General features: G+C 42.5%; 2 protein-coding genes across 4 annotated transcripts in view; one reads left to right on the forward strand and one right to left on the reverse strand.

Annotated features, from left to right (window-relative positions):
* ipo11 (importin 11) overlaps positions 1–10,808 on the reverse strand; it is a 61,598-nt gene extending 50,790 nt beyond the window's left edge. The window contains exons 1-6 of one of the 2 annotated variants that reach the window (XM_011615597.2): positions 10,657–10,806; positions 9,601–9,631; positions 7,308–7,462; positions 6,399–6,499; positions 3,487–3,559; positions 1,354–1,557 (exon numbers count right to left, since the gene is read on the reverse strand). In XM_011615597.2, coding sequence (XP_011613899.1) covers positions 1,354–1,557; positions 3,487–3,559; positions 6,399–6,499; positions 7,308–7,445 — 516 coding nt within the window. In that variant the 5' untranslated portion in view covers positions 7,446–7,462; positions 9,601–9,631; positions 10,657–10,806. Of the gene's footprint in view, positions 1–1,353; positions 1,558–3,486; positions 3,560–6,398; positions 6,500–7,307; positions 7,463–9,600; positions 9,632–10,656 lie in introns of both variants that reach the window. The other variant, XM_003974796.3, reaches the window with a different exon arrangement.
* Positions 10,809–13,171: 2,363 nt separating this feature from the next.
* hsd17b3 (hydroxysteroid (17-beta) dehydrogenase 3) lies at positions 13,172–18,261 on the forward strand. 2 transcript variants are annotated; one of them, XM_029829699.1, is made up of 11 exons: positions 13,172–13,656; positions 15,758–15,804; positions 15,919–15,990; positions 16,109–16,216; positions 16,570–16,637; positions 16,718–16,762; positions 17,305–17,339; positions 17,422–17,503; positions 17,572–17,637; positions 17,706–17,855; positions 17,952–18,261. In XM_029829699.1, the coding sequence occupies exons 3-11, from the start codon at positions 15,930–15,932 to the stop codon at positions 18,060–18,062; spliced, it is 726 nt and encodes a 241-aa protein (XP_029685559.1). In that variant the 5' UTR covers positions 13,172–13,656; positions 15,758–15,804; positions 15,919–15,929; the 3' UTR covers positions 18,063–18,261. The 2 variants fall into 2 exon arrangements, with proteins under 2 accessions (XP_029685559.1, XP_029685558.1); XM_029829698.1 differs by having other exon boundaries at positions 13,173–13,656; positions 15,915–15,990.
* The last annotated feature ends 352 nt before the right edge of the window (positions 18,262–18,613 follow it).

The raw sequence follows: 18,613 nt of genomic DNA on the forward strand, positions 1-18,613 counted from the left end.
CATTTGATATACTGGCTTCTGGAAAAATGTCTGTAGCGGGTTCAACCATTAGCATCGTCCTCACTAAAGTTTAATTGAATAACACATTTTTCAGCATACTTAGCAGTATGGAATATTTAAAAGGCCATTTCAGCTGAATAAAGTGGGCTCTGGAACTATTATTCCAATGCTGTCCAGTATTTGGCAGGTGCACAGTCTGTTTGGTATCTCAAGGCATAAAAGAGGGGCTGGTGCAGTGGGGGGGGTGCAGGGCAAACAATGCACAGCTGCTATCGGTGACTAGCAGTCACAGGGTGACAAGGTGGAAGCAAGGGGCTCTATGGGTCACTGGTGCAGTAGAAGCATGCGCTGGGGCTTCCTTCCAAAAAAAAGCCACCTACTGCAGCCAACACATTTCCCTACAGTGGTTGGAAATAGCAGCGAAACCAAAAATAGCTATATATCAATTGACAAACTGCCTCTGCAACAGCATCCTGCCATGTGTTTGAACTTCTGGCTCATCGGGACAACTGATTTTGCTTATCAGGATGGTTCACGTGCAGGCAGAAAAGTACTAGTATCATTTATTTGTGTGTTCGGCTCACATTTAATAATCAGTCTGTGGGGGCCTGAAAGAATCATAGCTTTCTGTTATTGCCCAGACCTTTTTTTTTTAGTATTTTGATTGTTTGATTTTAGACAAAAAAAAGAATAATTCCACTCCAATTTCTCTTGCTCAAGATTCACTGCTTGGGAACACTTTACTGTTGGAGGGAGTAGATGTGGCAGCAGTGCATTAATGCATCGTCTCTCCGTCTCTGCCGTGTTCTTCCTGTCATGCAGTGAGTAGATAAAAGTTAGCAAAAGAGTGGAACAGGCTCAGGTTTCCAAATAAATAGGTGAGTGGTGAATGATTATATTGTGCCCTTGTTCAATCACACCGCTCTCCCTGGTCCAAGTGTTGGTACAACTTGAATAGCATTTACTCTTTTACAACAATTTACATGTAGCAACAAATTTGCTCCTGCAATCGAACGTGTGTGCCGAGAAACCAGCTGCCACTATTCCCAGCTTTGAAAAGTTGTATACAGCAGCTAAACAGCATCTCCTTGAGGCAAAATATGAAAGTGAAAAATCAAGCACCGTTCCATGGAATCACGTCAAGGGCGAGAATAAAAATCTGACAGCACAGACAAAGAAATGAAGCCAAAACCACCAGCATATTCTTCTTCATATTCTATGGCAAGGTTCAGTTTTATGCCGGCGTTCGGCATCGCTGCACACATGGGACAAAATCCACAAACTATGTTAAATGAGCTACAGGGGAAGAATACCAAAAGGTTTCCCATAGAAGCGGCAACAGTGTGGACTTACATCCTGGAAAAGCCTCCTGTCCTGCGCCAGGCGCTTGGATGCCAGTGTTTTGGTGACGTGGTAGAAGGTGAGCAGCGCTCTGTGCTGTTGCAGGCCATCCTGGCTCTTCACTGACTCCAGCAGAATGGGAATGAGCTCTGGCCACTGCCTGGGGCAATCCAGGCGGGCCACCTTGGCTATCAGCACCGCAATTTGGGTGGCTATCTGTTGTAAAACAGAGACAGAAAACAAAAAATGAGCAGGTGGCTCTGTTGGAAGAATCGGTAATTTCTGGGAAAAACAAATCTTAACTGAGTGCAATATTTGATTTAAATTGTTCTCTGGATTATGGTCAATCCACCTATCAAGGAGACTTTGAAGCCTTTCCCTGGAATCACTGGGCCAGGACAGAGAAATACACCCTGTTGATGCCCAGCCTACCAAAGTTTGGATAACCATTCTGGTTAACAGCATTAATCTCTACATGCAACCTAAATAGCCATATTGGTCTCGTGATGTATACTTCAGTTTATGTGGTGTTGAGCTCGTCAGCAAGAAACTTGCTATTTTGTCATTGCTAGAGAGCATTTCAGGGGTTTCCTTTTATTTATTTATTTTTCCCAGCTTGGTGATGAAGCACAAGCCCTTCTGGGGTTTAAAAATCGACGAATAAAAGGTTTTTCTATGGCATTCATTGCTTGCTATATGGAAGCCGTCTGTCCTGATACTAGTGACAACTCTGCCTTGCGGTAATACAGGCTGGAGAGACCAGGATGGATGGCCACGATTCAGGACCGCCCCTCCTCGTATGTTAGAGACAAGCTACACCGTCACTGAGTTTACGTTGGCTGCAGTATTTCAGTAAAAACCATAAAAGAGGCTATCCACACACCTCTGCTCACGTTAAAGTAGAAGCCAATAAAAAAAAAAAACATTTCCAATAAAACAATCAGTAGCTGCTAAAATATCCAAGAATACAGCAAATGTTTTTTTTGACTGAAACATAGAAAAAGAAACGTAACCTTAATCTATTAACCGTTTAAAAGAAAATCTATTGTTAAAATGAATACAAATTACAGCTTCATTTTAAGTGCTTTATTCAAAGTAGTCCCTGAAAATGGGCACTAATAGTTGAGCATTTCATCCATATTTACATAAAGGTGGTCCTTTCAATGCCATTCCTCTTTAACTATGCAATGTAAATCAGCCTTGAATTTTAAATGTATGATTCCATATGTATTTGAAGAGGACATATGCTGCAAGGTCTAAAGTCTGTAGGAGGCATAGAAAAGCAGGAAGGACAGAGCAATTGGACAGGCTGTCTCACTAAACAGAGGACACAGTAATTCTTCATCCTTGGAGGGGGTCCTCCAATTCACAGATTTACACAACAGAATGCTAATGAGTCTAAATATTTAGAACAGCCTGCATTGTGGTTTCATCATCTCTTCTATCAACTTGACTCTGGTGTGTGATTTTTCTGTGCAGGAGAAATAGGGCACTACATCTTCAGGCTTCCTTTTTGCGTGGCTACATTTGTTTGTCGCTCTAATTTAGCTAGCGTGACCAAAACATTTTATGATGTGCTAAATTTTACACGAGTCAGAAAAACTTTGAGTCTTCCTCAAACTGGAAAGAAATACACAGGCAGTGATCATAATTGTTGCCCAACACCGACACTCAGTCTAACACTTACATCGCAAAGCTGTTGCATTTGTTTAAAAGGGGCTTTGAATCCAGTTTCAAAGCACCTTCATCAAACGAACGGCCAGACTTCTTGTTCTCCGTTTCCTTGTGTGAGTAACACAGCTGACCTGCAGTGTATCCATTGATAATTGCAGCCTCTAAACATTCGAGAACTCCTCATCAAAAGTGAAATAATAGTCTTTGGGATTCAGAGCAAACAGCCCCATTATGTTTCGGCTTGTTTGAAGTCATGTATCCATGTCAGGTTAAATGTAAATAAACAGGTGAAGTGAAGGCAGTTGCAGGGATTTAAATCTGAACCAAGCAGCAGAATCTGGGACCACCAGAAAAGAACTCTAGCAGATCAAGTCAAGACCTGTTTTTAAAAAACCTTCTGCAGGTTTGGTCATATATCTGAAGCCATCAATAAAATGTTATCGAGCAACATGCCACTCTCTTTTCACCAACCTGATTGACGGGCTCATTGAAGTTTGTGATCAGACCAGCGCGCAGCAACGTCTTCTCCTCCTCTGATAAAGCACTGTGGGTGGGGAACACACAGAAAGGCAACCATGAAGACAGGGAAAGAGTGAGAGGAAGGGGTGACATCAACTGACCAAAGCAAAGTGGATGTTTTGGAAGCAGGAGATTTATTTACACCTCATTGACCAGTCCAATGGGAACGTCTGCGCACTGACAAATGTCTCCAACACGTTTCAAGTGTCTCGCATCTCATTAGTTAGCAAAGCCCTTTCAGGTCGGCACCAATTGGAGCACCTTTGGTGACATCAAAACGCATCATTGAGCTAAAAATGAAGCAGACGGTTCGTGCAAGAGTCTTCTCTAATGCTGATGATCCATCGTGCCAGTAAGACTTATCTTTTGTGATCTGCAATGTTTGACTTCAAACATAAATGATGATGATAATGACACATCTGCCAAGTTGTTACGGCGCCATTTAAATCCCTGTGTAATGTTGTTGCAGAGCTGGAATCCGAGTTGAGTCAGGACATAACTTCTCTGCTCTGTTCTAAGTGGAATTCTGCAGCATCAGCCAATGTTTTTGCCAGAAGTTGTGAGGGCATATGCAAAACTGATGGTGCGAAATTGTAAAAACATATTCAAATTACCAAAATTCCACCACTTTCGTCTACTTCAACGACTGCTGGAACAAGATAAAGTGAGACAGCGTTTGATGTAAGGAATGAATCATGCTGTAACCCTGGGCAGAGTGGAAAAATTTGGGCGCAACCAAAATTACTCGGGGTGAGGCTGTGAATTATTAAAACAAGATTTACAGCACAGATACTTCTGGCAGTAGGGCAAGAAATACGTCTCCATGTATGTAGCCCCTCTAGTCCTATCCCACAGCCAGAGGAATCGATCACTATCCGTTATTTGGAATGATCACATCAATTAACTGCCCATGGAAACAGCATGATGTGATATATTTCATCAGATAAGAGCAGATCTGTTCATGAGAAATCTGAATAAGACGCCCTGTTTTCTCCCCAACACTCCAAGGTCTTCATGTCTTCATGCATGTATTCCCCTTATCTGCGTGCATGTGGAAAACAGGAACAGGCAGCAACACAACAAACATGCTCACGTACTCAAAAATAAACTGGATGGAACTGAAATGTGCACCGGGGTTGATGGAAGAGCATGTAAACGCGTCCAATTGGATTATTCCAATGAGGAAGTCGGGCGGGGGTCGGGGGGGGAGTTACATTCAAATGGGTTTCCAAAGCAAAGTAACATATCAGGAAGACGGGAAAACACCTGCCAGTAACAGGTTAGAATTATGTTTCATCTGCTAAATGTCAAGCTAATCTTTTCAATCATAATTTCTCAACACCTTTAAAAAGGTCCAAACCTATAGGCCACCTATGCCTGACAGAGCAAAGCCCAGGAGTGAAGCTGCAACCACAATCAAATATGAACAGACATCTGTCTGTGTGCATACACCCATGTGAACGGACTCATGTCGAGCGTGAAAATACACACTGGATACAAACCGCATCCATGACACCTGGGAAAGAATGTTTTAATATGAATGTTGATGTAATAAACCTCTGTATTCTGCAGACTTGCAGAGATGATCCACATTTGTGTTGAGGTATTAATGAGATATTGCTCTCAGAGGGATGGGATGGAAATGCATGGAATACATTAAAAAGCTGCCTCGGTTGTGAATAAAACTGTGTCAGCCCAAGTGCGCGTGTATGAAATATGCAAAATGCAACAATGTACACAAGTATTTTCCAGTCCCTTCCTATGAAAACATAAAAAAGAAATGTGGAATTCCAGAAGGAACCCGCTCACAGTCAGAAGTGTGTCTCTTTATCAGCGCAGACTTGACTACAATCACGTCCCCCATCGAGGGACACCTTACGCACTCAGGTTATGAATTCAGATTCATTCTAGGGTTGAACAGACTAATAAGTCAGGAAACAGAGAGAATGCACCATTTATACCTGAAGTCTTGAACTGTCAACACTAGAAAACACAACAAAAATGGCTCCATGCGAACATGTGAGCATCAGCATCATCTAAAATCACATATTAGCATCAATATATTAGGACTACAGCAGAGGAAACTAACTAAAGTGTAGGGATCTTAACTTGTTTACACAATTACAGTGATCAGCAATGAGCCGAGATGGGATAAATGACTATTAGCCGCATTATACAAAGTAATGTGTCCACTCTGTTCTGTGGTGGCAGCATGTGACCTGATGCTGCATCCAGCAGCTGGATTAATGGTACAAAACCAAAAGAAATCGGATACACAATTGAGGGGCTAAAGCCCCTGCACAGCACTTTGGTAAATTAAATTCAGTTTACTGATGAGAGTGAAACTTTAGGAAGAACTTTCGGAAGAAACACGAGAAGAGCAATACTCCGAAGCGGTCAAACAGTGTCCACACACTGCTGAGGTGGAACTGATTACTTATGGCCACTGCTGTCCCGCAAGTTTTAGAGCAAATGTTTAATTAAAATCCAACAAAAGGCTTCTCGTCGGGTATCCAAGGACAGACGCTTGGCTTTGAATACTCAGCCAATCTACCACCAGGCAACAAAAAGACACACACGGGCAGAAAAGGTTTCATATCTGAACACAATATGAATAATCAGCTGTGAAAAGAGGCTGAGGAGAGTTATAGAGGTAGGCACTACCTAATGAGAACAGGGGAGATGAGGGGAACAAGGAAAAATGTAAATCCTTGAACACAGGGAGAAAGATTAAGGTTGAATAGAGATAGAGCGGATGAGGCTGACAGGAGGGGATGAAGATGATAGACCAAAGATCGAAGAAAAACACTGCGAAAGCGACGCCAAGGAGCTGGAAGCGATTTAAGACAAGAGAAAAGACTTACTGAGGTGCTACTCTCCTCCAGTATCTGTCGATGCCATTTTTGAAGTACAGCACAGCCAGCCACCTCACGTTCACGTCGAGCATGTGGTTATTAAAGATGCTCTGTGGTGGAAAAACAGAAAAAAAACAACAGGTACGCACTTAGGTGATGTTTAACTCAACTAATTGCAGGCAAATTAAAGCCTCACAGCACATGCCCTGTTTGCTGCATAAACACATATCCAACCTCTTCCCTACCCTCGGCTCTTAATTATGACTCAATTATCATTAGTCTCGTTTTGGCGTTCACTTGTTGCACAAACAGTTGCTCCAAAGATATAAATAACCTGATTAAAAGTCTTGATGTGAGCAGGGAAAAAGTCACTCAATATTTTCTGCCCCATTTGTGCCCAGACTAGCTGAAATACACACTGGGTTTATGATAACACTGACGTGCTCTTGCAGCGGAAGTGTCACACTTTCCAAGGTCATTCTTTATTCAGTGCAAACACAGGAGGCCTCAGAAGGCAAAACTAATGTTCTTACAGCTTTCTTCTGAAGACACAGGAACACAAGTGATTTTACAAAGTTTTGCAGTCTGTATGGGATATATTTTTATCCAAGACTGAATTTAGTAAGCATGTAACTTCAACCTTGCCCCTGGTTGATTGACTGTACCTGGTGCCATGACGTACAGGCATTTTTCTAGATAAAGTGAGACATGACACATAAAAACACAAAAGAGGACTACAAATGCAGTTTTTGTGTCTCTAAGAGCCAACAATGAATCAAAGTTGAGTGAATAATCAGCTTGAATAATAATAATAATGAAAATAATCAGATGAAAAAGTGAAATTGGGGCTTTGTGATAAAGCGTCTCCATATGCCAGTCACGTTCCATGCAGTGTGCATTTTTTAAACTGTGTCTTACCAGAAGAACGGAGTAAAATCCAGGCTGGGTTTCCCACTGTCGGAGCTGCTCCTCTGCAGGTTTGAGCACAGCCGTGTCCTGACTGGTCGCCTGAGTTAAGGCCTGCAGCACCACCGAACTGGCACTGTCCATATCCATACTTGGATATATCCGCACTAGGAAAGATCAGCAAAGAGAGCAGTTATATTTGTGCTGATTAAAATTACTTTCGTTTGGAGAAGAAAAAAAAAAACTTAAGCTCCAAAAAAGACTGACCTGTTAAAAATGTTACGTCACTAGTTCTATGAAGTGATTTAGTATTAAAACTAGTCTTAGCTGAAATTTGCTACACTTTGTATCTCATTATCTTCAAAGGCAAAAAATAGAAAACAGAATAAAATTAAAGCATATTTATGTGTTTAGATTACATGTAATTTTTTCTCCTCTTCATCTATAGCTATCACAAAAACTGCATCTGTTCAAACTAATGCATATATGTAAAGTACAGATTAGAAATCAAGGCCTCAGACTAAGATCTATCATTTTTCTCATGTATAAACAGGTTAGGAGCCTACATCTAAAATAACAAAATGATAGGCAGTGGGTATTTTACTAGTATTGTCAGTATATAAGACGGTGGTGTTGGCCCTGAGACTTTAATAGGATTTTAAAAGAGTTCACACAGTAAGCAATGCTGCCACCTGTAGGCCAGAAACAAACGTGCAGCACTGTGTTCCATCAAGGAGCCCCTCTACAAAACAGGGCTTCTGGCAACAGTTGCCACACAATAGAGTGATTCCTTCAATAAACAGTGCGTGAATTATTAATTTAGGAGAAAATTAGTACCCAAACATCTGTCATGTGGAGTGATTGTATCTTGAATCATTAATATATTGGGGAAACACCTATACGCAAAATATTTTTGGTATATTGGTATATATTTAGTCAATTTGCCCAAAAAGTATTAATTTTTTTTCCTTATAAAGACCCTGTTTTAAACTACCGGTACTCATGCACATTTATCATGTATTGTTTTGTAGTAAATTAAATATTGGTTTCCCTCACCTAAAGCTAAGGAAGCTAAAATAGTGCTGAAAGTGTGAAATAAAGAAAGGAATGTTGTCAGAGACTTTTATTACCTTCAGCATTTACTAGTACAGGAGTACACACATTGGTGGCATTGGTTTGATGAGATTTTGCAAGGTCACAAGATTTATTTGCGTTCAGTGTTGTGTTCATTTTTCACCATGATCTTGGAGAATGGGACCACTGTGCAAGTATTCTTCAGCACATCCCGAAGGTTCTGATTGGGTTTAAGGTCTGGACTGTGGTGTGAAAATGATGTTTTACATTCCATGAACCACTCTCTTGGAATATTCCCAAACCATCAGAGGAGAAAAAAAATCCATTGATGGAATAACCTGGTCATTGAGGAAGTTCAGGTTAGTCAGCTGACCTCATTCTTTGGGAACACAACCTAAACCAGAGCAACTGCGGTGACCCCAGGCTACAGCACTGCCCCCACCAGCTTGTGGAGCAGGCACTTGGCATGATGGCTGCATCACTTCATCTGCCTCTCTTCTCACCCTGATGCAACCATCCTCATGAACAGGAAAAATCTGGACTCATCAGACCATATGACCTTCCATTGCTTCAGAGTCCACTCTTTATGCTCCCTAGCAAATTGAAGTCTTTTTTTTACTCAATTGGGCTCACTGATTAGGGTTTATCTCAGCTTTTCAGTCCCAATCCCTTGAGTTCAGTGTGTAGAAGGGAATACTTCTATTTTTAATTATTAAAACTCTTCTTCACTTTTCTCTGGGCCAGCCAGTGTTTATAAATATCGCCAATCACTGCATTTCATGGCGCAGAAGCACAATGATAGTGAAGGCTAAACTTACAGTGAACCAGATTCACCGACAACAGTTCAGCACCACGGCTGAGAGAACACAGTCATGGTTAAGCTGATCGGGGAGAAAAAGCTGCAAAAGTGAAAACAGCCATGGAAAAAGTGGCAAAAAAGCTAGTTTGACAATTTAAAGGAACTTCACAAACATTTGACCAAAGTGTGCAAAGGAAGGAGTGTCAATTCACATTCAAACAGACCTACAACATCCTAAGGAGAGGGCTTAGGAGAAAGTAAAATAACTGAACTGCTGCCCAGACTTTCAATCAAAGTCTCCCAGTCTGGATGGTGACTAAACACAAAATCAAATTTGCTTAAAGGCCAGTGTGTGAACTCAAAGCAAGTGATGATTCTGGATTGCAAATCCTGAGCTTTTCATTTTATTAGGTGCGCGGTCGGCATGCCTACCAGGAGATTCATCTGTTTGTGTTGTAGAAATCTGCAGACAATGAAAGAAAGGTGCTGGTAAATGGTTTGTTGCCTGGTGTTGCTGTGACTGGCTGCAAACACCCCACAGAGAATCTATGATGTGCAGTATTGTCAAGGAGAGGAAGATGAGAAACAGACCGACATTGCAGATGAGCTGATATCAAACCTCCGCGTGCTTGAGAATATCTGACATCCCATTCAAGAAAGGCCTCCGTTTGTCCAATGTACAAAAGTATTAATGCTTAAAGTTTAAAGTAGGTTTTCCTTCCTTTATGGTGTTGCTGGGGTAAATACTAGGTGCTGGAATCTATAAACTGGATTGACCGTACTGTTGCACTTGTAAATACGTCTGAAATAGGGAAAAATCGGGGTGGATGTAAAGGGCAGAACTGGACAATGTAGCAGGTAGACAAAAGACTGATGAGCCAGTGAATGCTCATGTCACCGCTGAGTCTGGGGGGGCTTATTTGGAGGGGGGGTGACTGAATGATGTTTAATACTTTATTTTAGCTTCTATCAATATATGGGCTCAGAGTTCGCTGTTCTTAAATACATTCTGCCACTAGATCAATGCATGATGAAATGATGGAAAAGAATTGCTATTCATGAGTCACTGTCGCGATCTGTAAATGTTGGGGTGATAAATATTTCACTGTCGTAACGCAACCGACCAAATCCCATGGGAAAAAACGAAGCAAGGAGTCTGTCATTTTCTTTTAAAGGGATATAAAGGGGAAAGGCAGTGATGGTCGTAGAAACGACAGCAACTACAACCTTACGGTTTAATTTACAGTTTATCATTTGCATTTGACATTTATAATGAAGGTTCCTTCCTTTCTCTTAGGGCAGTCTAATAAACAAAACAAACGACAAAAGAGGGAACTGATAAGTAACAGTAACAGACACAACAAGACCCAACGCTAACTTTTAGCAAGCTAACAAGCTACATTTCAACACAAAACGCAGGGCCGACAGCGTCTGTAGGGCCAAATAAGATGTTTCGTAAAGGAAATGTAAATGTAGACGTGCACTCACCCAGAAGCCTGGCCGTAGAAAATCAGGATCTGCGGTTGTAGAGCGGCAACTGAAGCTGTGTCAATGGTAATGTAACAGGAGATGAAAACACACGCTTGTAGGAATGGCGCGACCAACGCAGCAGGCGCACAATGATGACGTGAGATGAAGCGGTCTCTCTACATCTGGAGGGTATGTTGTCTCAGCAGTTGCATGAATGTCATCTGTCTTAAAACGTGTGATACCCTATCAAATTAAATGAATCGCTATCAATATTCTTTACTTTTAATTTTATTGAACCTTTATTTAAACAGGTCGGCCCTACTGAGATGGAATTATCTTTTTTTTAAATATCAGTCTAAGATACATTAAAGTTGTAACAGTTGAAGTCACCCAGAAACAAATAAAATGCATGGTGGATAAAAGCAACAAAATTCGAATGCAAATGTACATTCAAACAAGTACAAGGGTGATAAGCGCTCTTCAGACTTTGTTTTGTTATTTACTAACCTTTTGATACTCTTCCTTCATAATGTTTCCATTACTTGGGTTAACTATAAAAATATAATCCCAAAATGTATGGTTAATCAGTGACCGCTTAGATTTATGTAAGCCATGCATGGCTCCTTTTTACATTTAGATGCTTTATGCTGGACCGTTACAAGTTTTAACATTAAAATCACTATGACTGTGTTATACAGTCCAAACTACAAATTGTCAATTTTGGGTTCGGGTCCTTTATTTGTCCCACACAAGGAACTTTTCAGCGCAACAACAGCAAGAGCACGCAGAGAAAAATAGAATAGAATAGAATAGAATAGAATAGAATAGAATAGAATAGAATAGAATAGAATAGAATAGAATAGAATACAATTGGGAATATACAAAGAGGATGTGTATATACAATAATCCAGGTAAATGGATACTCAGCTCCTGTATACCTGTACATGGTACAGAGGGTGAATACAATAATAAATCTCTTCCTCGCCCTCCTGGGCGGTGCCTCCTTCCTTCAGACTCGGGTCCTCTACCAGAGGCCTGGGAGTCTGAGGGTTCTGCGCAGGATCTTAGCTGTTCCTAGGACTGCGCTCTTCTGGACAGAGATCTCTGGTGTGGTTCCTGGTATCTGTTGGAGCCATCTACTCAGGTTGGGTGTTACTGCCCCTAGTGTCCCGATCACCACTGGGACCACTGTTGCCTTCATCCCCCACATTCTCTCCTTCTCCTCCTTCAGCCCTTGGTACTTCTCCAGCTTCTCGTGTTCCTTCTTCCTGATGTTGCTATCACTTGGGATTGCTACATCTATCACCACCACTGTCTCCTGGTGTTTATCCACCACCACTATGTCAGGCTGGTTGGCCACCACCATCTTGTCAGTCTGGATCTGGAAGTCCCACAGGATCTTGGCCTGCTCGTTCTCCACCACTTTCGGAGGTGTCTCCCACCTGGACCCTGGGACCTCCAGTCCATACTCAGTGCAGATGTTGCTGTACACTATGCCAGCCACCTGGTTATGCCGTTCCAGGTATGCCTTGCCTGCCAGCATCTTGCACCCTGCTGTGATGTGCTGGACTGTCTCAGGGGCGTCTCCACACAGCCTACACCTGGGGTCTTGTCTGGTATGGTAGACCCTGGCCTCTATTGCTCTGGTGCTCAGGGCCCGTTCTTGTGCAGCCATGATTAGTGCTTCTGTGCTGTCTTTCAGTCTGGCCTTTGTCAGCCACTGGTATGTTGTCTCGATATCAGCCACTTCCTCAATTTGTCAGTGGTGCATTCCATGCATGGGCTTGTCCTTCCATGATAGCCCCTCAGGTTCCTCCTCCTTGGTGGGCTTTTGTTGCCTGAGGCATTCACTCAGCAGTGGGTCAGTGGGGGCCATCTTCTTGATGTACTCTCAGAGGCTTGTTGTTTCCTCCTGGACAGTAGTTCGGACACTTACTAGTCCTCGGCCCCCTTCCTTTCGCTTTGTATACAGCCTCAGGACACTGGACTTAGGGTCAAACCCTCCGTGCATGGTGAGGAGCTTCCTTGTCTTGATGTCAGTGGCTTGTATCTCTTCCAGTGGCCAGGGTATTATGCCAGCAGGGTATCTGATTACTGGCAGGGCGTAGGTGTTTATGGCCTGGATCTTGTGCTTACCATTCAGCTGACTTTTCAGGACCTGTCTTAACCTCTGCAGGTATTTGGCTGTGGCTGACCTCCTAGCTGCCTCCTCGTGGTTACCATTTGCCTGTGGGATCCCCAGGTATTTGTAACTGTCCTGCACATCTGTGATGTTCCCTTCAGGTAGTTCAACAATATACATATCAGAATATATAATATTCAGTCTGTATGTTTATTGTGCCGTCTGACAGCAGCCGGCAGGAAAGATCTGCGATACCTCTCCTTCACACAGCGAGGGTGGAGCAGCCACTCACTGAAGAAGCTGCCCAGTGCTGCCAGGGTGTCCTGTAGGTGGGGGACGTGTTGTTCAACATGGATGACAGCTTAGCCATCATCCTCCTGTTTCCCACCACCTCCACCGAGTCCAGGGGACATCCCAGGACAGAGCTGGCCCTCCTTACCTCCTTGTTACATATCAAAACATTCTTACTGTTCTAAGTTCAGTATTTTGGATTTTGGTTAAAATAAGAAATGGCTAAAGTCCGGCTTATAGTTGACCGGGATCAGGGAAATCTAAAATATGTGTGTGCGTGTAAGTCTGTGGGCGTGCACATGTGTGTGTTGTAGGTGTGTGTAGGGAGAGAGCCAGAGAGAGAGAACTGGGCGTGCCCCCTGTTCTGGTACACTTAGTCCCAACTTATTATTTTTCATTTACAGTGAATGATGAAACTACCTTCTGTCAGAGCAGCAGGCGCCCAGAAATGAGCATGGAGTTCAGCGAGCAGTTCTTTATTTGTGTGGGGACTGTAGTCTTTGTCTACTATGGAGTGAAACTTCTCATTTTCAGCAGGATGCTTTTCCCCAAACTTTGTTTTCCATTGCCGAATGCCTTCATGACATCCATGGGAGAGTGGGCAGGTCAGTACGTGTCTGTCTGTCTATGTATATGTGTGTTAAACATTATTCGGTAGGTTATACTATTAGCCATTGGCCAAAAAGTGACTTAAATAAGCTCACATTCCATTATTCGGTAGGTTATACTATTACCCATTAGCCAAAAAGTGACTTAAATAAGCTCACATTCCTTTGTCACAGAAGCATAAGATGCGTGACCAGAAAGTCTAAAGTAGCCTGAATGTGTTAAGATGTGTTGAACTTGCTATATCTGATGCAATCTTTATGTTTGCAGAAGGTATTTTTTCCAGTGAATCTTTATTTATATAGCGTCTTCGGCAATTATAATTGCCTCTAGGCGATTTACAGGACCCCAGGGCCTGACGCCTAACAGTGGCAAGAAAAAACTCCCCTGTGACTGGAAGAAACCAACAGGCTCATATGGGGGGACCCTCCTGCTGAAGGCTGGCTGGTTAAAAAAAGGAGAAGGAGAGGGGAAGAGGACAGATAGAGATGCAAATACAGCAATCTACCAATAGAGAAAGAGATGAGCGGGTGCATATTCATCATCGGTTATGGAATCTGCTCTGCACCCCAAGAGAAATCTGATATTTGAATGAATTAACTGAGGAAATTAAAGATAAGGAGATAAGATTAGCATTTCTTCCATTGGTGATGGCAAATTTACCTATATATGAGCTGGGGAACAATAACAGGACACGTGAAGGCAACTGTGAGAACGCAGCCAGGGTTACGGTGAATCTCTACTTTCGTGGAAAATTCTCTCACAGATTCAAATCTCTTCCTGTTTCCTTTAGAAGCATCTGGGAGAGCCAGAATGGGACCAATTAAATGAACTCATGCTGAGACAAGTTTCCCTTCCTTTTTAAGGTCCAATGTCATTTCATTTCACAACAAATTATCTTCAGTGCAGTCCTGTGTTTTATTGTCTGCTGACATTTGTTACACTTCTAAATATGGACTTTGGGATAGCCCTTCTCCCAATCCTCACGTACTGTTCGGAACGGCCGAGCACTTAATTCTCGTTTTCAGAGCCAATTAAACCACACGCTGAGGCCAGAGTCATTTCCCAGAGTCTTTAGTGCCCAATTGATATATAGTTGTGTTGCTTTATTGTTGTTTCATTATCTTCACTGACAGAGAATAATATATTTTATATATATGGTTATATAGTAAATACTCATTAGCTTAATTAGAGATCAAAAGGTCTGAATGGCATGTGGGCCCTGTAATAGACAGATTACTTGTCCAGGGTGATTTAATGGGTAAATTGATATCTGACAGTGCCATCAAATTTCATAAAACATCAGAAAAAATGTTATAATCAATTATAAGAGTGTGTTAATAAAGGGCTTTTCTTATTATAATGTTCATAAACAAAACCCTGTAAGAAATTCACCCCAGGATTTATCAGCGAAGCAAACATTCCTTGAAGAACGGAAGCACGTCCAACAGGTTGGAGCTCCTGAGGCAGGCTGAAGCTTCTGGAGTGTCTGTCGAGCCTCTGCTGGTTGTTGCTTGGACCCCCAAATGTTCGTGGTCACCAGTGGTGATGTGTCACAAGAGCCACAGTTTGGAACAACAGTGCAGGAAAGAAATATCATTATTACTTAAGAATTTTCACAGGGATGCAGCCAGTTGGGAACGTTTCTTGCAAATAATTCAGAGAAACATCCTAAACAAACACTGGGAGCTGATCCAGAAGAGCACAGCCAAAGTCCATGCCTTCTTTGCCAAAACTCCCAAATTTTGCCAAATTTCCCAGTCCTGAAAAATAAAAACAATAATCTGTCAGTGAAAGAAGGGCCTGTTTCCTTTATAGGCATGATCAGACGGAGACGGGAGAGAACTCAGAAGACCAGCAGGTTCTGTTTGTTCTCAGGAAATTCTTTCTCGGAACTTAGGAAGACACTGTACGACCCGTTAGGACAGGATGGGTTTGGAATAGTGAAAACAAATACAAATACAAACAAGATCGTGGGAACTACCTGGGAGCAGCAGGACGGGAGATGATGGCGTGCAGCTTTGGCTGACGGTGCTCCTGGTGATGAGAGGAGATGGTGCAGGAACCTTAACGGATGCTTTCATGTTTCTCATCCTTTAGTGGTGACCGGCTCTTCAGAGGGCATCGGAAGAGCTTATGCATTTGAGGTACGTAAGTAACATTATTATCACGTCTGGGAAAATGTTGTATTTTGATTCGTCACCTCTGCTGGGTTTTCTTATCTGACCATTCACCACTGCGCTGCCGGTTCTCTCAGTTAGCCAAACGAGGAATGAACGTTGTGATCATGAGTAGGAATAAGGAGACGTTGGACCAGGTGGCTGCGGAAATAAGTAAAGGAATGCTTTTTAAATTCTATTTTAACAGCTTTAAAAAAAAGACCTGCTTATGAATATATGGACAAAGATGGCAAGCGTGTTGCTAAAGGGCTCCTTTTATTTTTCTTGTCAGCTGACACCACTGGAAGGAACGTGAAAGTCATAGTGACAGATTTTGTAAAGGAAAATGTCTTCGGTGAAATTGAGGACCAGCTCAGGGACCTGAACATTGGAGTTCTAGGTGGGATTAACACCACATGTAATATTAAAAGATCCACCTCTCCTCTGCCCTCTCCTCTCCTCTCCTCTCCTCTCCTCTCCTCTCCTCTCCTCTCCTCTTCTCCTCTCCTCTCCTCTCCTCTCCTCTCCTCTCCTCTCCTCTCCTCTCCTCTCCTCTCCCCTCCTCCCCTCCCCTCTCCTCACTCTCCTCTCCTCTCCTCACTCTCCTCTCCTCTCCTCTCCTCTCCTCTCCTCTCCTCTCCTCACTCTCCTCTCCTCTCCTCTCCTCTCCTCTCCTCTCCTCTCCTCTCCTCTCCTCTCCTCTCCTCTCCTCTCCTCTCCTCTTCTGTAATTAGTATTCTTTATGTGTTCTAGTCAATAATGTAGGTATCCTGCCAAACTACATCCCCTCAAAATTCCTTGATTCTAAAGAGTTGGACCAGGTCAGTGAAGATAAGGTGTTCCCTTTAAATAACGTGTTATTATTGTATTGTCAGCTTCCAACAACTGTTTCTCATTTCAGGACGTGACGCGGGTGATTAACTGTAATGTGAGAACTGTTGTCAAGGTAGGAGTTTGCTTTTACACATTTTTTAAAAAAGCAAATAAAAAAGGGGACAGGAAGTGACCTCTCTATCATGGTGGTTTTCCCCTGGATACAAAAGTGAAGGAAGGATCGAATTTCGAAAAGTCAATTTCAACTTTAAATGCATTAAACATCTCCAGTGTTTAGAATCTTTGCATACAAAAGGAACAAAGTTCCCATTTGAATGCACCTCTAAAGTCAGTGCAGAGTCCATATTTCTGATGTGACGATAAAAGAACAAGTTGAGCCAGAAAAACAGACGGATGGAGGGAGCAAAGGATGATCAGATAAGGGAGGTTTGACAGGAAGTCAAATCAAGACGAACCCTGGGCGACACCTAAAAGGAAAAACCCTGTCCTAAAAAGAAAACACACACGAGGAGTACTAAGAAACACTTGAATGAAAGAGAATAAATGATAACATAATTTAAAAAAAGATAAAACAAAGAAATACACAAGAAAAGTAGGAAGTAAGGAAGAAGAAAAGAAAATCTTTTTGACATTTCATTCTTTTTATTTCCCCAGATGTGCAAAATGATTCTTCCTGGCATGGAGAACAGGTTTTCTTCCCACGTTTACATGGTCAGATAAAGTAACCCAAGATTTTACACACACCTGTAAACGTTGGTCCTCCTTCCACAGAGGGAAAGGCCTGATTTTGAACGTGTCCTCAGGAATTGCTTCCATTCCATTCCCCATGTACACCCTGTACGCCGCCTCCAAGGTGCAGACCTGCACTCCTGGACTTTCGCTCTTCATTTGCGCCCTCACAGGTATTTTCCATCCCTGCAGGTGTTTGTGGAGCGATTTTCTCAAGGCCTTCAAGCTGAATACAAAGACAAAGGGATCATTATTCAGGTACCTCCTGAGGCTCCGCCACCTCCTAAACCACTGCCGCCCTCTTTGATCACCTCCTTGGGTTTCAGGTGGTGGCTCCGTTCGGGGTCTCCACTCGAATGGCGGCGTTTCAGCAGACCAACATGGTGACTCTGTCTCCAGAAGACTTTGTCCAGCGTTCCCTGTTGTACCTCAGAGCAGGAGACAAAACGTACGGCAATGTCAGTCACATCATTATGGTGAGAGAAAGAGCCACAGGATACATTCATTAACAGTGGAAAAAAGACTTAATGTAGTGAGAGCCTGATACTTGCCTGTGATCTGTGTGTGAACAGGGTTGGGTACTGCAGCACATCCCTCTCAAGCTTCTCTACGCCGAGGCTACGCAACGCAGCCTAAACAACTATGTCAAGAGGAAAACGGCAAAGGACCAAGGCACCAAATAGGAATTGTAAAATCCGGTGACTCCAAAATGTACCGGGTGTTTGTCACTTGAATTATGTGTAGACATGATGTCAAGCTCAACGTTTTTAAACCCAAAAACCCAAGGTATTTATTTACTGATCTGCAACTTGTAACCTTTAAATGGAATTTTGAGGCAATAAAACCTTTTCACAGTTCTCCTGAAGACTGAATCAGGTTGAATTTCTCTGTTTTATGTGCTCATTCTGCCTTCCGCTCACGCACAATGTTGATTTTGATTCCACAGGTCCGCATATAAATCAGGCTGAGTTCAGAGTCGTCTCACGCATCTTCCTCATGCACTGTTGCTCACTAATGTTTGGCTGTTAAGATGATGCTTTTTTGGGTCCATTTATGGCCTGAATGTTGACTAATTCACCGTTATTTCAAATGTAATGGATCTAGACTTACAAATTCTGTTTCTGCCTAATTTGATAGCAAAATATGAGACTGAGTTGTGAGAAATGAAGCCACAGGTAGAAAGAGATGAAAGCAGATGTACAATCTAAATAACCTAAGTGCTGCTACAAATGGT

The sequence above is a fragment of the Takifugu rubripes genome, chromosome 21 (assembly GCF_901000725.2).
Source record: "Takifugu rubripes chromosome 21, fTakRub1.2, whole genome shotgun sequence".
Lineage (NCBI taxonomy): Eukaryota > Metazoa > Chordata > Actinopteri > Tetraodontiformes > Tetraodontidae > Takifugu > Takifugu rubripes.

Bases quoted from the DNA above. Each gene is read 5' to 3' on its own strand.
- hsd17b3 (XM_029829698.1), top strand. From the start codon at position 13,500: ATGAGCATGGAGTTCAGCGAGCAGTTCTTTATTTGTGTGGGGACTGTA. The intron at 13,657-15,757 runs GTCAGTACGTGT...CTCATCCTTTAG, and splicing joins ATCCATGGGAGAGTGGGCAG to TGGTGACCGGCTCTTCAGAG. The intron at 17,638-17,705 runs GTACCTCCTGAG...CTTGGGTTTCAG, and splicing joins ACAAAGGGATCATTATTCAG to GTGGTGGCTCCGTTCGGGGT.